This window comes from Scyliorhinus torazame, chromosome 13 (assembly GCF_047496885.1).
Source record: "Scyliorhinus torazame isolate Kashiwa2021f chromosome 13, sScyTor2.1, whole genome shotgun sequence".
In the NCBI taxonomy this organism is placed as follows: Eukaryota; Metazoa; Chordata; class Chondrichthyes; order Carcharhiniformes; family Scyliorhinidae; genus Scyliorhinus; species Scyliorhinus torazame.
Genome location: NC_092719.1, coordinates 219070583 through 219092823, shown reverse-complemented (window position 1 = coordinate 219092823; position 22241 = coordinate 219070583). Strand labels below are relative to the sequence as shown.

The following is a 22241-nucleotide window of genomic DNA, read 5'->3' as shown; positions in this document are numbered from 1 at the left end:
GGACACTGGGTGTGACACTGGACATGTGACTCTGGACACTGGGTGTGACACTGAACATGTGACTCTGGACACTGGGTGTGACACTGAACATGTGACTCTGGACACTGGGTGTGACACTGAACATGTGACTCTGGACACTGGTTGTGACACTGAACGTGTGACTCTGGACACTGGGTGTGACACTGAACATGTGACTCTGGGCACTGGGTGTGACACTGGGCATGTGACTCTGGACACTGGGTGTGACACTGGACATGTGACTCTGGAGACTGGGTGTGACACTGAACATGTGACTCTGGACACTGGGTGTGACGCTGAACATGTGACTCTGGACACTGGGTGTGAAATTGAACATGTGACTCTGGACACTGGGTGTTACACTGAACATGTGCCTCTGAAAACTGGGTGTGACACTGAACATGTGACCCTGGACCCTGGGTGCGACACTGAACGTGTGACTCTGGGCACTGGGTGTGACACTGAACATGTCAGTCTGGCCACTGGGTGTGACACTGGACATGTCACTCTGGACACTGGGTGTGACACTGGGCATGTGACTCTGGGCACTGGGTGTGACACTGGGCATGTGACTCTGGACACTGGGTGTGACACTGAATGTGTGACTCTGGACACTGGCTGTGACACTGGACATGTGACTCTGGACACTGGGTGTGACACTGAACATGTGACTCTGGGCACTGGGTGTGACACTGGGCATGTGACTCTGGACACTGGGTGTGACACTGAATGTGTGACTCTGGACACTGGCTGTGACACTGGACATGTGACTCTGGACACTGGGTGTGACACTGAACATGTGACTCTGGACACTGGGTGTGACACTGGACATGTGACTCTGGACACTGGGTGTGACACTGAACATGTGACTCTGGACACTGGGTGTGACACTGAACATGTGACTCTGGACACTGGGTGTGACACTGAACATGTGACTCTGGACACTGGTTGTGACACTGAACGTGTGACTCTGGACACTGGGTGTGACACTGAACATGTGACTCTGGGCACTGGGTGTGACACTGGGCATGTGACTCTGGACACTGGGTGTGACACTGGACATGTGACTCTGGACACTGGGTGTGACACTGAACATGTGACTCTGGACACTGGGTGTGACACTGGACATGTGACTCTGGACACTGGGTGTGACACTGAACGTGTGACTCTGGACACTGGGTGTGACGCTGAACATGTGACTCTGGGCACTGGGTGTGACACTGAACATGTGACTCTGGGCACTGGGTGTGACACTGAACATGTGACTCTGGGCACTGGGTGTGACACTGAACATGTGACTCTGGACACTGGGTGTGACACTGAACATGTGACTCTGGACACTGGGTGTGACACTGAACATGTGACTCTGGACACTGGGTGTGACACTGAACATGTGACTCTGGGCACTGGGTGTGACACTGAACGTGTGACTCTCGACACTGGGTGTGACACTGGGCATGTGACTCTGGACACTGGGTGTGACACTGAACATGTGACCCTGGACACTGGGTGTGACACTGAACGTGTGACTCTGGACACTGGGTGTGACATTGAACATGTGACTCTGGACACTGGGTGTGACACTGAACGTGTGACTCTGGACACTGGGTGTGACATTGAACATGTGACTCTGGACACTGGGTGTGACACTGAACATGTGCCTCTGGACACTGGGTGTGACACTGAACATGTGACCCTGGACACTGGGTGTGACACTGAACGTGTGACTCTGGACACTGGGTGTGACACTGGGCATGTGACTCTGGACACTGGGTGTGACACTGGGCATGTGACCCTGGACACTGTGTGTGACACTGGACATGTGACCCTGGACACTGGGTGTGACACTGAACATGTCACTCTAGACACTGGGTGTGACACTGAACATGTCACTCTGGACACTGGGTGTGACACTGGGCATGTGACCCTGGACAATGGGTGTGACACTGGGCATGTGACCCTGGACACTGGGTGTGACACTGGACATGTGACTCTGGGCACTGGGTGTGACACTGAACATGTGACTCTGGACACGGTGTGACACTGAACGTGTGACTCTGGACACTGGGTGTGACACTGAACATGTGACTCTGGACACTGGGTGTGACACTGGACATGTGACTCTGGACACTGGGTGTGACACTGGGCATGTGACTCTGGACACTGGATGTGACACTGGGCATGTGGCCCTGGACACTGTGTGCGACACTGAACGTGTGACTCTGGGCACTGGATGTGACACTGAACATGTCAGTCTGGACACTGGGTGTGACACTGGACATGTGACTCTGGACACTGGGTGTGACACTGGGCATGTGACTCTGGACACTGGGTGTGACACTGAACATGTGACTCTGGACACTGGGTGTGACACTGAACATGTGACTCTGGACACTGGGTGTGACACTGAACATGTGACTCTGGACACTGGGTGTGAAACTGAACATGTGACTCTGGACACTGGGTGTGACACTGGACATGTGACTCTGGGCACTGGGTGTGACACTGGGCATGTGACTCTGGACACTGGGTGTGACACTGAACATGTGACCCTGGACCCTGGGTGTGACACTGGACATGTGACTCTGGACACTGGATGTGACACTGGGCATGTGGCCCTGGACACTGGGTGCGACACTGAACGTGTGACTCTGGGCACTGGGTGTGACACTGAACATGTCAGTCTGGACACTGGGTGTGACACTAGACATGTGACTCTGGACACTGGGTGTGACACTGGGCATGTGACTCTGGGCACTGGGTGTGACACTGGGCATGTGACTCTGGACACTGGATGTGACACTGGGCATGTATCTCTGGACACTGGGTGTGACACTGAACGTGTGACTCTGGACACTGGGTGTGACACTGAACGTGTGACTCTGGGCACTGGGTGTGACACTGAACATGTGACTCTGGGCACTGGATGTGACACTGAACAGGTGACCCTAGGCACTGGATGTGACACTGGGCATGTGACTCTGGACACTGGGTGTGACACTGGTCATGTGACTCTGGACACTGGGTGTGACACTGAACGTGTGACTCTGGACACTGAACATGTGACTCTGGACACTGGGTGTGACACTGAACATGTGACTCTGGGCACTGGGTGTGACACTGAACATGTGACTCTGGACACGGGGTGTGACACTGAACATGTGACTCTGGACACTGGGTGTGACACTGAACATGTGACTCTACGCACTGGGTGTGACACTGAACATGTGACTCTGGACACTGGGTGTGACACTGGACGTGTGACTCTGGACACTGGGTGTGACACTGAACATGTGACTCTGGGCACTGGGTGTGTCACTGAACGTGTGACTCTGGGCACTGGGTGTGACACTGAACATGTCAGTCTGGACACTGGGTGTGACACTGGACATGTCACTCTGGACACTGGGTGTGACACTGGGCATGTGACTCTGGGCACTGGGTGTGACACTGGGCATGTGACTCTGGACACTGGGTGTGACACTGAATGTGTGACTCTGGACACTGGCTGTGACACTGGACATGTGACTCTGGACACTGGGTGTGACACTGAACATGTGACTCTGGGCACTGGGTGTGACACTGGGCATGTGACTCTGGACACTGGGTGTGACACTGAATGTGTGACTCTGGACACTGGCTGTGACACTGGACATGTGACTCTGGACACTGGGTGTGACACTGAACATGTGACTCTGGACACTGGGTGTGACACTGGACATGTGACTCTGGACACTGGGTGTGACACTGAAGATGTGACTCTGGACACTGGGTGTGACACTGAACATGTGACTCTGGACACTGGGTGTGACACTGAACATGTGACTCTGGACACTGGTTGTGACACTGAACGTGTGACTCTGGACACTGGGTGTGACACTGAACATGTGACTCTGGGCACTGGGTGTGACACTGGGCATGTGACTCTGGACACTGGGTGTGACACTGGACATGTGACTCTGGACACTGGGTGTGACACTGAACATGTGACTCTGGACACTGGGTGTGACACTGGACATGTGACTCTGGACACTGGGTGTGACACTGAACGTGTGACTCTGGGCACTGGGTGTGACACTGAACATGTCAGTCTGGACACTGGGTGTGACACTGGACATGTGACTCTGGACACTGGGTGTGACACTGGGCATGTGACTCTGGACACTGGGTGTGACACTGAACATGTGACTCTGGACACTGGGTGTGACACTGAACATGTGACTCTGGACACTGGGTGTGACACTGAACATGTGACTCTGGACACTGGGTGTGACACTGAACATGTGACTCTGGGCACTGGGTGTGACACTGAACGTGTGACTCTGGACACTGGGTGTGACACTGGGCATGTGACTCTGGACACTGGGTGTGACACTGAACATGTGACTCTGGACACTGGGTGTGACATTGAACATGTGACTCTGGACACTGGGTGTGACACTGAACATGTGCCTCTGGACACTGGGTGTGACACTGAACATGTGACCCTGGACACTGGGTGTGACACTGAACGTGTGACTCTGGACACTGGGTGTGACATTGAACATGTGACTCTGGACACTGGGTGTGACACTGAACATGTGCCTCTGGACACTGGGTGTGACACTGAACATGTGACCCTGGACACTGGGTGTGACACTGAACGTGTGACTCTGGACACTGGGTGTGACACTGGGCATGTGACTCTGGACACTGGGTGTGACACTGGGCATGTGACCCTGGACACTGTGTGTGACACTGGACATGTGACCCTGGACACTGGGTGTGACACTGAACATGTCACTCTAGACACTGGGTGTGACACTGAACATGTCACTCTGGACACTGGGTGTGACACTGGGCATGTGACCCTGGACAATGGGTGTGACACTGGGCATGTGACCCTGGACACTGGGTGTGACACTGGACATGTGACTCTGGGCACTGGGTGTGACACTGAACATGTGACTCTGGACACGGTGTGACACTGAACGTGTGACTCTGGACACTGGGTGTGACACTGAACATGTGACTCTGGACACTGGGTGTGACACTGGACATGTGACTCTGGACACTGGGTGTGACACTGGGCATGTGACTCTGGACACTGGATGTGACACTGGGCATGTGGCCCTGGACACTGTGTGCGACACTGAACGTGTGACTCTGGGCACTGGGTGTGACACTGAACATGTCAGTCTGGACACTGGGTGTGACACTGGACATGTGACTCTGGACACTGGGTGTGACACTGGGCATGTGACTCTGGACACTGGGTGTGACACTGAACATGTGACTCTGGACACTGGGTGTGACACTGAACATGTGACTCTGGACACTGGGTGTGACACTGAACATGTGACTCTGGACACTGGGTGTGAAACTGAACATGTGACTCTGGACACTGGGTGTGACACTGGACATGTGACTCTGGGCACTGGGTGTGACACTGGGCATGTGACTCTGGACACTGGGTGTGACACTGAACATGTGACCCTGGACCCTGGGTGTGACACTGGACATGTGACTCTGGACACTGGATGTGACACTGGGCATGTGGCCCTGGACACTGGGTGCGACACTGAACGTGTGACTCTGGGCACTGGGTGTGACACTGAACATGTCAGTCTGGACACTGGGTGTGACACTAGACATGTGACTCTGGACACTGGGTGTGACACTGGGCATGTGACTCTGGGCACTGGGTGTGACACTGGGCATGTGACTCTGGACACTGGATGTGACACTGGGCATGTATCTCTGGACACTGGGTGTGACACTGAACGTGTGACTCTGGACACTGGGTGTGACACTGAACGTGTGACTCTGGGCACTGGGTGTGACACTGAACATGTGACTCTGGGCACTGGATGTGACACTGAACAGGTGACCCTAGGCACTGGATGTGACACTGGGCATGTGACTCTGGACACTGGGTGTGACACTGGTCATGTGACTCTGGACACTGGGTGTGACACTGAACGTGTGACTCTGGACACTGAACATGTGACTCTGGACACTGGGTGTGACACTGAACATGTGACTCTGGGCACTGGGTGTGAAACTGAACATGTGACTCTGGACACGGGGTGTGACACTGAACATGTGACTCTGGACACTGGGTGTGACACTGAACATGTGACTCTACGCACTGGGTGTGACACTGAACATGTGACTCTGGACACTGGGTGTGACACTGGACGTGTGACTCTGGACACTGGGTATGACACTGAACATGTGACTCTGGGCACTGGGTGTGTCACTGAACGTGTGACTCTGGGCACTGGGTGTGACACTGAACATGTCAGTCTGGACACTGGGTGTGACACTGGACATGTCACTCTGGACACTGGGTGTGACACTGGGCATGTGACTCTGGGCACTGGGTGTGACACTGGGCATGTGACTCTGGACACTGGGTGTGACACTGAATGTGTGACTCTGGACACTGGCTGTGACACTGGACATGTGACTCTGGACACTGGGTGTGACACTGAACATGTGACTCTGGGCACTGGGTGTGACACTGGGCATGTGACTCTGGACACTGGGTGTGACACTGAATGTGTGACTCTGGACACTGGCTGTGACACTGGACATGTGACTCTGGACACTGGGTGTGACACTGAACATGTGACTCTGGACACTGGGTGTGACACTGGACATGTGACTCTGGACACTGGGTGTGACACTGAAGATGTGACTCTGGACACTGGGTGTGACACTGAACATGTGACTCTGGACACTGGGTGTGACACTGAACATGTGACTCTGGACACTGGTTGTGACACTGAACGTGTGACTCTGGACACTGGGTGTGACACTGAACATGTGACTCTGGGCACTGGGTGTGACACTGGGCATGTGACTCTGGACACTGGGTGTGACACTGGACATGTGACTCTGGACACTGGGTGTGACACTGAACATGTGACTCTGGACACTGGGTGTGACACTGGACATGTGACTCTGGACACTGGGTGTGACACTGAACGTGTGACTCTGGGCACTGGGTGTGACACTGAACATGTCAGTCTGGACACTGGGTGTGACACTGGACATGTGACTCTGGACACTGGGTGTGACACTGGGCATGTGACTCTGGACACTGGGTGTGACACTGAACATGTGACTCTGGACACTGGGTGTGACACTGAACATGTGACTCTGGACACTGGGTGTGACACTGAACATGTGACTCTGGACACTGGGTGTGACACTGAACATGTGACTCTGGACACTGGGTGTGACACTGGGCATGTGACTCTGGACACTGGGTGTGACACTGAACATGTGACCCTGGACCCTGGGTGCGACACTGAACGTGTGACTCTGGGCACTGGGTGTGACACTGAACATGTCAGTCTGGACACTGGGTGTGACACTGGACATGTCACTCTGGACACTGGGTGTGACACTGGGCATGTGACTCTCGGCACTGGGTGTGACACTGGGCATGTGACTCTGGACACTGGGTGTGACACTGAATGTGTGACTCTGGACACTGGCTGTGACACTGGACATGTGACTCTGGACACTGGGTGTGACACTGAACATGTGACTCTGGGCACTGGGTGTGACACTGGGCATGTGACTCTGGACACTGGGTGTGACACTGAATGTGTGACTCTGGACACTGGCTGTGACACTGGACATGTGACTCTGGACACTGGGTGTGACAGTGAACATGTGACTCTGGACACTGGGTGTGACACTGGACATGTGACTCTGGACACTGGGTGTGACACTGAACATGTGACTCTGGACACTGGGTGTGACACTGAACATGTGACTCTGGGCACTGGATGTGACACTCAACAGGTGACCCTAGGCACTGGATGTGACACTGAGCATGTGACTCTGGACACTGGGTGTGACACTGAACATGTGACTCTGGGCACTCGATGTGACACTGGACATGTGACACTGGGCATGTGACTCTGGACACTGGGTGTGACACTGACCATGTGACTCTGGACACTGGGTGTGACACTGGGCATGTGACACTGGGCATGTGACCCTGGACACTGGGTGTGACACTGAACATGTGACCCTGGACCCTGGGTGTGACACTGCACATGTAACCCTGGACACTGGGTGTGACACTGAACATGTGACTCTGGACACTGGGTGTGACACTGGGCATGTGCCACTGGGCATGTGACCCTGGACACTGGGTGTGACACTGAACATGTGACCCTGGGCACTGGGTGTGACACTGGACATGTGACCCTGGACACTGGGTGTGAAACTGAACATGTGACTCTGGACACTGGGTGTGACACTGGGCATGTGACTCTGGACACTGGGTGTGACACTGGGCATGTGACTCTGGACACTGGGTGTGACATTGAACGTGTGACCCTGGACACTGGGTGTGACACTGGGCATGTGGCCCTGGACACTGGGTGTGACACTGGGCATGTGACCCTGGACACTGGGTGTGACACTGAGCATGTGACTCTGGACACTGGGTGTGACACTGGGCATGTGACTCTGGACACTGGGTGTGACATTGAACGTGTGACCCTGGACACTGGGTGTGACACTGAACATGTGACCCTGGACACTGGGTGTGACACTGGGCATGTGACCCTGGACACTGGGTGTGACACTGAACATGTGACTCCGGACACTGGGTGTGACACTGGGCATGTGACTCTGGACACTGGGTGTGACACTGAACATGTCGCTCTGGGCACTGGGTGTGACACTGAACGTGTGACTCTGCGCACTGGGTGTGACACTGAACGTGTGACTCTGGGCACTGGATGTGACACTGAACAGGTGACCCTAGGCACTGGATGTGACACTGAGCATGTGACTCTGGACACTGGGTGTGACACTGAACATGTGACCCTGGGCACTGGGTGTGACACTGGACATGTGACTCTGGACACTGGGTGTGACACTGAACATGTGACTCTGGGCACTGGGTGTGACACTGAACATGTGACTCTGGACACTGGGTGTGACACTGAACGTGTGACTCTGGACACTGGGTGTGACACTGAACATGTGACTCTGGACACTGGGTGTGACACTGGACATGTGACTCTGGACACTGGGTGTGACACTGGGCATGTGACTCTGGACACTGGATGTGACACTGGGCATGTGGCCCTGGACACTGTGTGCGACACTGAATGTGTGACTCTGGGCACTGGGTGTGACACTGAACATGTCAGTCTGGACACTGGGTGTGACACTGGACATGTGACTCTGGACACTGGGTGTGACACTGGGCATGTGACTCTGGACACTGGGTGTGACACTGAACATGTGACTCTGGACACTGGGTGTGACACTGAACATGTGACTCTGGACACCGGGTGTGACACTGAACATGTGACTCTGGACACTGTGTGTGACACTGAACATGTGACTCTGGGCACTGGGTGTGACACTGGGCATGTGACTCTGGACACTGGGTGTGACACTGAACATGTGACCCTGGACCCTGGGTGCGACACTGAACGTGTGACTCTGGGCACTGGGTGTGACACTGAACATGTCAGTCTGGACACTGGGTGTGACACTGGACATGTCACTCTGGACACTGGGTGTGACACTGAATGTGTGACTCTGGACACTGGCTGTGACACTGGACATGTGACTCTGGACACTGGGTGTGACACTGAACATGTGACTCTGGGCACTGGGTGTGACACTGGGCATGTGACTCTGGACACTGGGTGTGACACTGAATGTGTGACTCTGGACACTGGCTGTGACACTGGACATGTGACTCTGGACACTGGGTGTGACACTGAACATGTGACTCTGGACACTGGGTGTGACACTGGACATGTGACTCTGGACACTGGGTGTGACACTGAACATGTGACTCTGGACACTGGGTGTGACACTGAACATGTGACTCTGGGCACTGGATGTGACACTGAACAGGTGACCCTAGGCACTGGATGTGACACTGAGCATGTGACTCTGGACACTGGGTGTGACACTGAACATGTGACTCTGGGCACTCGATGTGACACTGGACATGTGACACTGGGCATGTGACTCTGGACACTGGGTGTGACACTGACCATGTGACTCTGGACACTGGGTGTGACACTGGGCATGTGACACTGGGCATGTGACCCTGGACACTGGGTGTGACACTGAACATGTGACCCTGGACCCTGGGTGTGACACTGGACATGTGACCCTGGACACTGGGTGTGACACTGAACATGTGACTCTGGACACTGGGTGTGACACTGGGCATGTGCCACTGGGCATGTGACCCTGGACACTGGGTGTGACACTGAACATGTGACCCTGGGCACTGGGTGTGACACTGGACATGTGACCCTGGACACTGGGTGTGAAACTGAACATGTGACTCTGGACACTGGGTGTGACACTGGACATGTGACTCTGGACACTGGGTGTGACACTGGGCATGTGACTCTGGACACTGGGTGTGACATTGAACGTGTGACCCTGGACACTGGGTGTGACACTGGGCATGTGGCCCTGGACACTGGGTGTGACACTGGGCATGTGACCCTGGACACTGGGTGTGACACTGAGCATGTGACTCTAGACACTGGGTGTGACACTGGGCATGTGACTCTGGACACTGGGTGTGACATTGAACGTGTGACCCTGGACACTGGGTGTGACACTGAACATGTGACCCTGGACACTGGGTGTGACACTGGGCATGTGACCCTGGACACTGGGTGTGACACTGAACATGTGACTCCGGACACTGGGTGTGACACTGGGCATGTGACTCTGGACACTGGGTGTGACACTGAACATGTCGCTCTGGGCACTGGGTGTGACACTGAACGTGTGACTCTGCGCACTGGGTGTGACACTGAACGTGTGACTCTGGGCACTGGATGTGACACTGAACAGGTGACCCTAGGCACTGGATGTGACACTGAGCATGTGACTCTGGACACTGGGTGTGACACTGAACATGTGACTCTGGGCACTCGATGTGACACTGGACATGTGACACTGGGCATGTGACTCTGGACACTGGGTGTGACACTGAACATGTGACTCTGGGCACTGTGTGTGACACTGAACATGTGACTCTGGACACTGGGTGTGACACTGAACGTGTGACTCTGGACACTGGGTGTGACACTGAACATGTGACTCTGGACACTGGGTGTGACACTGGACATGTGACTCTGGAAACTGGGTGTGACACTGGGCATGTGACTCTGGACACTGGATGTGACACTGGGCATGTGGCCCTGGACACTGTGTGCGACACTGAATGTGTGACTCTGGGCACTGGGTGTGACACTGAACATGTCAGTCTGGACACTGGGTGTGACACTGGACATGTGACTCTGGACACTGGGTGTGACACTGGGCATGTGACTCTGGACACTGGGTGTGACACTGAACATGTGACTCTGGACACTGGGTGTGACACTGAACATGTGACTCTGGACACTGGGTGTGACACTGAACATGTGACTCTGGGCACTGGGTGTGACACTGGGCATGTGACTCTGGACACTGGGTGTGACACTGAACATGTGACCCTGGACCCTGGGTGCGACACTGAACGTGTGACTCTGGGCACTGGGTGTGACACTGAACATGTCAGTCTGGACACTGGGTGTGACACTGGACATGTCACTCTGGACACTGGGTGTGACACTGGGCATGTGACTCTGGGCACTGGGTGTGACACTGGGCATGTGACTCTGGACACTGGGTGTGACACTGAATGTGTGAATCTGGACACTGGCTGTGACACTGGACATGTGACTCTGGACACTGGGTGTGACACTGAACATGTGACTCTGGGCACTGGGTGTGACACTGGGCATGTGACTCTGGACACTGGGTGTGACACTGAATGTGTGACTCTGGACACTGTCTGTGACACTGGACATGTGACTCTGGACACTGGGTGTGACACTGAACATGTGACTCTGGACACTAGGTGTGACACTGGACATGTGACTCTGGACACTGGGTGTGACACTGAACATGTGACTCTGGACACTGGGTGTGACACTGAACATGTGACTCTGGGCACTGGATGTGACACTGAACAGGTGACCCTAGGCACTGGATGTGACACTGAGCATGTGACTCTGGACACTGGGTGTGACACTGAACATGTGACTCTGGGCACTCGATGTGACACTGGACATGTGACACTGGGCATGTGACTCTGGACACTGGGTGTGACACTGAACATGTGACTCTGGGCACTGAGTGTGACACTGAACATGTGACTCTGGACACTGGGTGTGACACTAAACGTGTGACTCTGGACACTGGGTGTGACACTGAACATGTGACTCTGGACACTGGGTGTGACACTGGACATGTGACTCTGGACACTGGGTGTGACACTGGGCATGTGACTCTGGACACTGGATGTGACATTGGGCATGTGGCCCTGGACACTGTGTGCGACACTGAATGTGTGACTCTGGGCACTGGGTGTGACACTGAACATGTCAGTCTGGACACTGGGTGTGACACTGGACATGTGACTCTGGACACTGGGTGTGACACTGGGCATGTGACTCTGGACACTGGGTGTGACACTGAACATGTGACTCTGGACACTGGGTGTGACACTGAACATGTGACTCTGGACACTGGGTGTGACACTGAACATGTGACTCTGGACACTGGGTGTGACACTGAACATGTGACTCTGGGCACTGGGTGTGACACTGGGCATGTGACTCTGGACACTGGGTGTGACACTGAACATGTGACCCTGGACCCTGGGTGCGACACTGAACGTGTGACTCTGGGCACTGGGTGTGACACTGAACATGTCAGTCTGGACACTGGGTGTGACACTGGACATGTCACTCTGGACACTGGGTGTGACACTGGGCATGTGACTCTGGGCACTGGGTGTGACACTGGGCATGTGACTCTGGACACTGGGTGTGACACTGAATGTGTGACTCTGGACACTGGCTGTGACACTGGACATGTGACTCTGGACACTGGGTGTGACACTGAACATGTGACTCTGGGCACTGGGTGTGACACTGGGCATGTGACTCTGCACACTGGGTGTGACACTGAATGTGTGACTCTGGACACTGGCTGTGACACTGGACATGTGACTCTGGACACTGGGTGTGACACTGAACATGTGACTCTGGACACTGGGTGTGACACTGGACATGTGACTCTGGACACTGGGTGTGACACTGAACATGTGACTCTGGACACTGGGTGTGACACTGAACATGTGACTCTGGACACTGGGTGTGACACTGAACATGTGACTCTGGACACTGGTTGTGACACTGAACGTGTGACTCTGGACACTGGGTGTGACACTGAACATGTGACTCTGGGCACTGGGTGTGACACTGGGCATGTGACTCTGGACACTGGGTGTGACACTGGACATGTGACTCTGGACACTGGGTGTGACACTGAACATGTGACTCTGGACACTGGGTGTGACACTGGACATGTGACTCTGGACACTGGGTGTGACACTGAACGTGTGACTCTGGACACTGGGTGTGACGCTGAACATGTGACTCTGGGGACTGGGTGTGACACTGAACATGTGACTCTGGGCACTGGGTGTGACACTGAACATGTGACTCTGGGCACTGGGTGTGACACTGAACATGTGACTCTGGACACTGGGTGTGACACTGAACATGTGACTCTGGACACTGGGTGTGACACTGAACATGTGACTCTGGACACTGGGTGTGACACTGAACATGTGACTCTGGACACTGGGTGTGACACTGAACGTGTGACTCTGGACACTGGGTGTGACACTGGGCATGTGACTCTGGACACTGGGTGTGACACTGAACATGTGACTCTGGACACTGGGTGTGACATTGAACATGTGACTCTGGACACTGGGTGTGACACTGAACATGTGCCTCTGGACACTGGGTGTGACACTGAACATGTGACCCTGGACCCTGGGTGCGACACTGAACGTGTGACTCTGGGCACTGGGTGTGACACTGAACATGTCAGTCTGGACACTGGGTGTGACACTGGACATGTCACTCTGGACACTGGGTGTGACACTGGGCATGTGACTCTGGGCACTGGGTGTGACACTGGGCATGTGACTCTGGACACTGGGTGTGACACTGAATGTGTGACTCTGGACACTGGCTGTGACACTGGACATGTGACTCTGGACACTGGGTGTGACACTGAACATGTGACTCTGGGCACTGGGTGTGACACTGGGCATGTGACTCTGGACACTGGGTGTGACACTGAATGTGTGACTCTGGACACTGGCTGTGACACTGGACATGTGACTCTGGACACTGGGTGTGACACTGAACATGTGACTCTGGACACTGGGTGTGACACTGGACATGTGACTCTGGACACTGGGTGTGACACTGAACATGTGACTCTGGACACTGGGTGTGACACTGAACATGTGACTCTGGACACTGAGTGTGACACTGAACATGTGACTCTGGACACTGGTTGTGACACTGAACGTGTGACTCTGGACACTGGGTGTGACACTGAACATGTGACTCTGGGCACTGGGTGTGACACTGGGCATGTGACTCTGGACACTGGGTGTGACACTGGACATGTGACTCTGGACACTGGGTGTGACACTGAACATGTGACTCTGGACACTGGGTGTGACACTGGACATGTGACTCTGGACACTGGGTGTGACACTGAACGTGTGACTCTGGACACTGGGTGTGACGCTGAACATGTGACTCTGGGCACTGGGTGTGACACTGAACATGTGACTCTGGGCACTGGGTGTGACACTGAACATGTGACTCTGGGCACTGGGTGTGACACTGAACATGTGACTCTGGACACTGGGTGTGACACTGAACATGTGACTCTGGACACTGGGTGTGACACTGAACATGTGACTCTGGACACTGGATGTGACACTGAACATGTGACTCTGGACACTGGGTGTGACACTGAACGTGTGACTCTGGACACTGGGTGTGACACTGGGCATGTGACTCTGGACACTGGGTGTGACACTGAACATGTGACTCTGGACACTGGGTGTGACATTGAACATGTGACTCTGGACACTGGGTGTGACACTGAACATGTGCCTCTGGACACTGGGTGTGACACTGAACATGTGACCCTGGACACTGGGTGTGACACTGAACGTGTGACTCTGGACACTGGGTGTGACACTGGGCATGTGACTCTGGACACTGGGTGTGACAATGGGCATGTGACCCTGGACACTGTGTGTGACACTGGACATGTGACGCTGGACACTGGGTGTGACACTGAACATGTCACTCTAGACACTGGGTGTGACACTGAACATGTCACTCTGGACACTGGGTGTGACACTGGGCATGTGACCCTGGACAATGGGTGTGACACTGGGCATGTGACCCTGGACACTGGGTGTGACACTGGACATGTGACTCTGGACACTGGGTGTGACACTGGGCATGTGACCCTGGACAATGGGTGTGACACTGGGCATGTGACTCTGGACACTGGGTGTGACACTGAACATGTGACTCTGGACACTGGGTGTGACACTGAACATGTGACTCTGGACACTGGGTGTGACACTGAACATGTGACTCTGGGCACTGGGTGTGACACTGGGCATGTGACTCTGGACACTGGGTGTGACACTGAACATGTGACCCTGGACCCTGGGTGCGACACTGAACGTGTGACTCTGGGCACTGGGTGTGACACTGAACATGTCAGTCTGGACACTGGGTGTGACACTGGACATGTCACTCTGGACACTGGGTGTGACACTGGGCATGTGACTCTGGGCACTGGGTGTGACACTGGGCATGTGACTCTGGACACTGGGTGTGACACTGAATGTGTGACTCTGGACACTGGCTGTGACACTGGACATTTGACTCTGGACACTGGGTGTGACACTGAACATGTGACTCTGGGCACTGGGTGTGACACTGGGCATGTGACTCTGGACACTGGGTGTGACACTGAATGTGTGACTCTGGACACTGGCTGTGACACTGGACATGTGACTCTGGACACTGGGTGTGACACTGAACATGTGACTCTGGACACTGGGTGTGACACTGGACATGTGACTCTGGACACTGGGTGTGACACTGAACATGTGACTCTGGACACTGGGTGTGACACTGAACATGTGACTCTGGACACTGGGTGTGACACTGAACATGTGACTCTGGACACTGGTTGTGACACTGAACGTGTGACTCTGGACACTGGGTGTGACACTGAACATGTGACTCTGGGCACTGGGTGTGACACTGAACATGTGACTCTGGGCACTGGGTGTGACACTGAACATGTGACTCTGGACACTGGGTGCGACACTGAACATGTGACTCTGGGCACTGGGTGTGACACTGAACATGTGACTCTGGGCACTGGGTGTGACACTGAACATGTGACTCTGGGCACTGGGTGTGACACTGAACATGTGACTCTGGACACTGGGTGCGACACTGAACATGTGACTCTGGACACTGGGTGTGACACTGAACATGTGACTCTGGACACTGGGTGTGACACTGAACATGTGACTCTGGACACTGGGTGTGACACTGAACGTGTGACTCTGGACACTGGGTGTGACACTGGGCATGTGACTCTGGACACTGGGTGTGACACTGAACATGTGACTCTGGACACTGGGTGTGACATTGAACATGTGACTCTGGACACTGGGTGTGACACTGAACATGTGCCTCTGGACACTGGGTGTGACACTGAACATGTGACCCTGGACCCTGGGTGCGACACTGAACGTGTGACTCTGGGCACTGGGTGTGACACTGAACATGTCAGTCTGGACACTGGGTGTGACACTGGACATGTCACTCTGGACACTGGGTGTGACACTGGGCATGTGACTCTGGGCACTGGGTGTGACACTGGGCATGTGACTCTGGACACTGGGTGTGACACTGAATGTGTGACTCTGGACACTGGCTGTGACACTGGACATGTGACTCTGGACACTGGGTGTGACACTGAACATGTGACTCTGGACACTGGGTGTGACACTGGACATGTGACTCTGGACACTGGGTGTGACACTGAACATGTGACTCTGGACACTGGGTGTGACACTGAACATGTGACTCTGGACACTGGGTGTGACACTGAACATGTGACTCTGGACACTGGTTGTGACACTGAACGTGTGACTCTGGACACTGGGTGTGACACTGAACGTGTGACTCTGGGCACTGGGTGTGACACTGGGCATGTGACTCTGGACACTGGGTGTGACACTGGACATATGCCTCTGGACACTGGGTGTGACACTGAACATGTGACTCTGGACACTGGGTGTGACACTGGACATGTGACTCTGGACACTGGGTGTGACACTGAACATGTGACTCTGGACACTGGGTGTGACGCTGAACATGTGACTCTGGGCACTGGGTGTGACACTGAACATGTGACTCTGGGCACTGGGTGTGACACTGAACATGTGACTCTGGGCACTGGGTGTGACACTGAACATGTGACTCTGGACACTGGGTGTGACACTGAACATGTGACTCTGGACACTGGGTGTGACACTGAACATGTGACTCTGGACACTGGGTGTGACACTGAACATGTGACTCTGGACACTGGGTGTGACACTGAACGTGTGACTCTGGACACTGGGTGTGACACTGGGCATGTGACTCTGGACACTGGGTGTGACACTGAACATGTGACTCTGGACACTGGGTGTGACATTGAACATGTGACTCTGGACACTGGGTGTGACACTGAACATGTGCCTCTGGACACTGGGTGTGACACTGAACATGTGACCCTGGACACTGGGTGTGACACTGAACGTGTGACTCTGGACACTGGGTGTGACACTGGGCATGTGACTCTGGACACTGGGTGTGACAATGGGCATGTGACCCTGGACACTGTGTGTGACACTGGACATGTGACCCTGGATACTGGGTGTGACACTGAACATGTCACTCTAGACACTGGGTGTGACACTGAACATGTCACTCTGGACACTGGGTGTGACACTGGGCATGTGACCCTGGACAATGGGTGTGATACTGGGCATGTGACCCTGGACACTGGGTGTGACACTGGACATGTGACTCTGGACACTGGGTGTGACACTGGGCATGTGACCCTGGACAATGGGTGTGACACTGGGCGTGTGACCCTGGACACTGGTTGTGACACTGGGCATGTGAATCTGGACACTGGGTGTGACACTGGGCATGTGACTCTGGACACTGGGTGTGACACTTGGCATGTGGCCCTGGACACTGGGTGTGACACTGGACATGTCACTCTGGACACTGGGTGTGACACTGAACATGTGACTCTGGACACTGGGTGTGACACTGAACATGTGACTCTGGACACTGGGTGTGACACTGAACATGTCACTCTGGACACTGGGTGTGACACTGGACATGTGACTCTGGACACTGGATGTGACACTGGGCATGTGACTCTGGACACTGGGTGTGACATTGAACATGTGACTCTGGACACTGAGTGTGACACTGAACATGTCACTCTGGACACTGGGTGTGACACTGGACGTGTGACTCTGGACACTGGGTGTGACACTGAACATGTGACTCTGGACACTGGGTGTGACACTGGACATGTGACTCTGGACACTGGGTGTGACACTGGGCATGTGACTCTGGACACTGGGTGTGACACTGGGCATGTGACTCTGGACACTGGGTGTGATACTGAACATGTGACTCTGGACACTGGGTGTGACACTGAACATGTGACTCTGGACACTGGGTGTGACACTGAACATGTGACTCTGGACACTGGGTGTGACACTGAACATGTGACTCTGGACACTGGGTGTTACACTGAACGTGTGACTCCGGACACTGGGTGTGACACTGGGCATGTGGCCCTGGGAAAAGGATGTACTGCACTGGGCATGCGACGCTGGAGTTCTGACACCTAGCTCCAGGCAAGCAGTACTCACTATATGACACAGGCCACACAGAGCTGAACTTGCAACACTACATCTGCACCTTCCTCCTACCTGCTGTCTTTTTGCAACACCGTGACTCTGGTCGTTCGCCCTTTCGCGGAGGCGAGGCTCATGTGACTGATGGAGTTGCCGATGTAGCTCCAGAAGTGGGTGAAGTAGTTGAGAGTGTAGGTCTGGCAGTGTTTTCCTGAGCAGCAGTACAGATGGTTGATCTCCGTCAGCCCGATCCACTCAATACCGTCCTCAAAGAGAAACAGACTGGATCCGCAAAAGGACAAAGGGCACAGTTACAAGTCCATCATAAACTCTAGCAGAGCCAATTCACTTACCCCTGGCCCCAATCTGCTGACCCTTAACCCCGCGCACTGACCTCTGACTTATAATTCAATGACCACAAGCCCCAATACATTGACTTTTATAGGGTGGATACCATTTGGGAGGTCTTAATGAAGTCCTTGTAGTATTAAACAGATTACCCAAATGTATTTATTAAGAACTATGTACATATATACAGTAAAGGGATCAAGTTGGGGGCTATCCCTATGAGTGAGTGCACACAGCTCTATCCAAAACTAGACTGACCCTAGGTATAGTTTGTAGATTCTCTTTAGTTTATACATCACTGTGCAGGTGGTACTCAGTCCCATGTTAACCCTACATGTGATAAAACTTTATACTACACCACCCCCTAGGGCTTAATCCAATGTATTTCAATTTATTCTAATTTCACCCAAGTATTTGCATCATTACTCTTACCCCCTTTCCCCCCTTCCGGTCTCTGAGTCCCTCGGTTCAAGTGGTCTAAAGGCCCTATAACCCTTCCATTCCCTAATTGCACTGCAGTGGAGCGGGAGACTCCATTATTCTGGCATTTGGATACCACTTCATCCTCTTTTTCCATTCCTCGGTATTGAACCGCTCTTTGTCAATTTGCAGCTGTGGTGAGGGGTAGTTGTTGATTTATCCCATTATTTTCTGGGGTGGACGAACCCCGTGCTCGTCCCGATTACACTTCCTCCTCTTCCTCCTTGCATTGTTTCGCCAACGCACCTGTGCAGCCGAACCATATTGCATGATGGGAAATTGGTCAAGTGAAGAAATATTCAGAGTCGAGCTACAATGAAGAGTGCGCAGTGATGGAGACCACAGGTGCCCCGACACAAGTGGTGGGATTCTCCGTCGAATGACGTCGGAATCGGGAATCACAATTGGCCGGAGAATCGGCTTTGATTCCGAAATCGCGGCGGGCGCCGGTTTCACGCCAAATCGCAATTCTCCGGTGCCTCGACAGTGCCGGCCATGCGTTCCACTCCACACACACAGTAAACGCCGTTGGCATATCATTCGCAGGCCTGGCTCGGTATTCTCTGGAGCCGCCGCCTCCACTGGCCTTGTGGCTGCTGCGGGAGAGAGAGGGGGGCACTGAAAGTGCCCAACATCACCAAGGTTTGCTGACAGTCGTGCCGCTGGCCGGGGGGGGGGGGCTTCTGCCAGTGCCGGGGGGAGTAGCGGGGGGGTTGGCCCGGGGGTGGGCTGCGGGGTCGGGGTGGACGGGCGCGGATCACCATTGCCGCAGCCGGCAAGGCAGCCATGCAGCTGCGCACGCCGCTGGCCACTCACTGTGAACTGAGGGCCACTGGCCGGATGGGTGTCAACCCAATTGTCTATAAACTATGGCGGAGAATTGCGGAGGCCCCGGAGATTACCGGGTTGTGCCCGCTAATGATATGCCGACGGTGTTTACTGCACGTGCAGGGTGGAACGCATTGACGCCGTTGTCTATGGCGGAGAATTGTGATTTGCCGTGAAATTGGCGGCCACCACGATTTCGGCATCGGGAAGGGGTGGAACATCAGGGGTCCCTCGACACGGACAACCTACTTCTCCATGTTACAGACTCAGGACCCTCCATGGAGGAGATGATGAAGCTTACTATTCTTGGCTCCTTTCCTGGGTAAATGTTGAACTTGGACAATGAAATGAAATGAAAATCGCTTATTGTCACAAGTCGGCTTCAAATGAAGTTACTGTGAACAGCCCCTAGTCGCCACATTCCGGAGCCTGTTCGGGGAGGCTGGTACGGGAATTGAACCGTGCTGCTGGCCTGCCTTGGTCTGCTTTCAAAGCCAGCGATTTAGCCCTGTGCTAAACCAGCCCGAGTGAATGTTTCCCGGTCAACTCCGCAGGGAGGAGAGCCAACTGGGGACATTACCTATTCGCCTTGCCAAGACTGGCTTTCAGTATCTGGGCCTCACATCATAAATTAAATGACACTAATCTGGTTGATAGTATCAGAACAGATTTACAGAGGTGGAATAACATCACCCTCCCCTAGGGTTCAGACAGCATCATAGACAGCAGCGTCAATGTGTTCCACTCCGCACTACAGTAGGGTTCAGACCATTAAAATCAACGTTCTCCCAAGATTTGCATTTCTTTTTCAATGTCTCCCCATTTTTCTCTCCAAGTCCTTTTTTGTTAAAGTCCACAAATTGATGTCCTCCTTTATTTGGGCAGGTAAAACCCCAAGGATCCATGGGGTTTGCTGCAAAGAGACAGACAATCTGGGGGCCTGGCCCTACCCAATTTATTGTTTGACTATCGGGCTGCCAATATTCTGAAGGTATTGTTGTGGTTTAGCGATCCCGGTTCCGTATGGGGACAAATGGAAATGAGCGCTTGCACTTTGTCTGGTCTTTGTGCAATAGTTACTGCCCGTTGTCTTTCTCCCCAGTGAGACTTTCCTCGAACCCAGTGGCGGCCTACACCCGGAGAATTTGGCAGCAGTTCAGACAACATTTCAAGCTCTGTTCCCTGTCTTCGCCATCCGCCATTTGCAATAAACACCTTTTCCTTTGGGAGGGGAAGATTTGGGGACCGGTTCATGGAGGGGAGGTTTGCTAGTTTTAAAAAGTTGGGTGAGAAATTCCATCTGCCTGGTTCCAGTCTTTCCAGGTATCTTTGTATTTGAAAATTTCCCTTCCCCTTCCTTTGGTGCCACCCCCTTCCCTGTTGAAGATGATTTTGCCTTTGGCTAGGCCTGACAGGGGGACTATTTCAGATGCATGGCCATACTCTTTCAACAAAGTCTGCTCTGTTGAGTGAGGTGAGGAGGAAATAGGGGTGGTGGGGGGGGCGAATTAGATTCTATTCTTAATGGTGAGGTGTGGAGTGAGGCTCTTCACAGAGTCAACTCCAGGTCTTCGTGAGTTCAGCTGAGTTTGATTCGGTTCAAGGTTTTGCACAGGCGCACCTGACCAGAGCGAAGATGTGCACATTCTTCTCCGGGGTTGAGGAT

General features: G+C 53.9%; 1 protein-coding gene across 1 annotated transcript in view; it reads right to left on the bottom strand.

Annotated features, from left to right (window-relative positions):
• Positions 1 to 22241, bottom strand: part of LOC140387643 (uncharacterized) — a 189481-nt gene that overhangs the window by 159663 nt on the left and 7577 nt on the right. The window contains exon 3 of the mRNA XM_072470840.1: positions 18995 to 19201. Within this exon, the coding sequence (XP_072326941.1) occupies positions 18995 to 19201 (207 nt within the window). The remainder of the gene's footprint in view (positions 1 to 18994; positions 19202 to 22241) is intronic.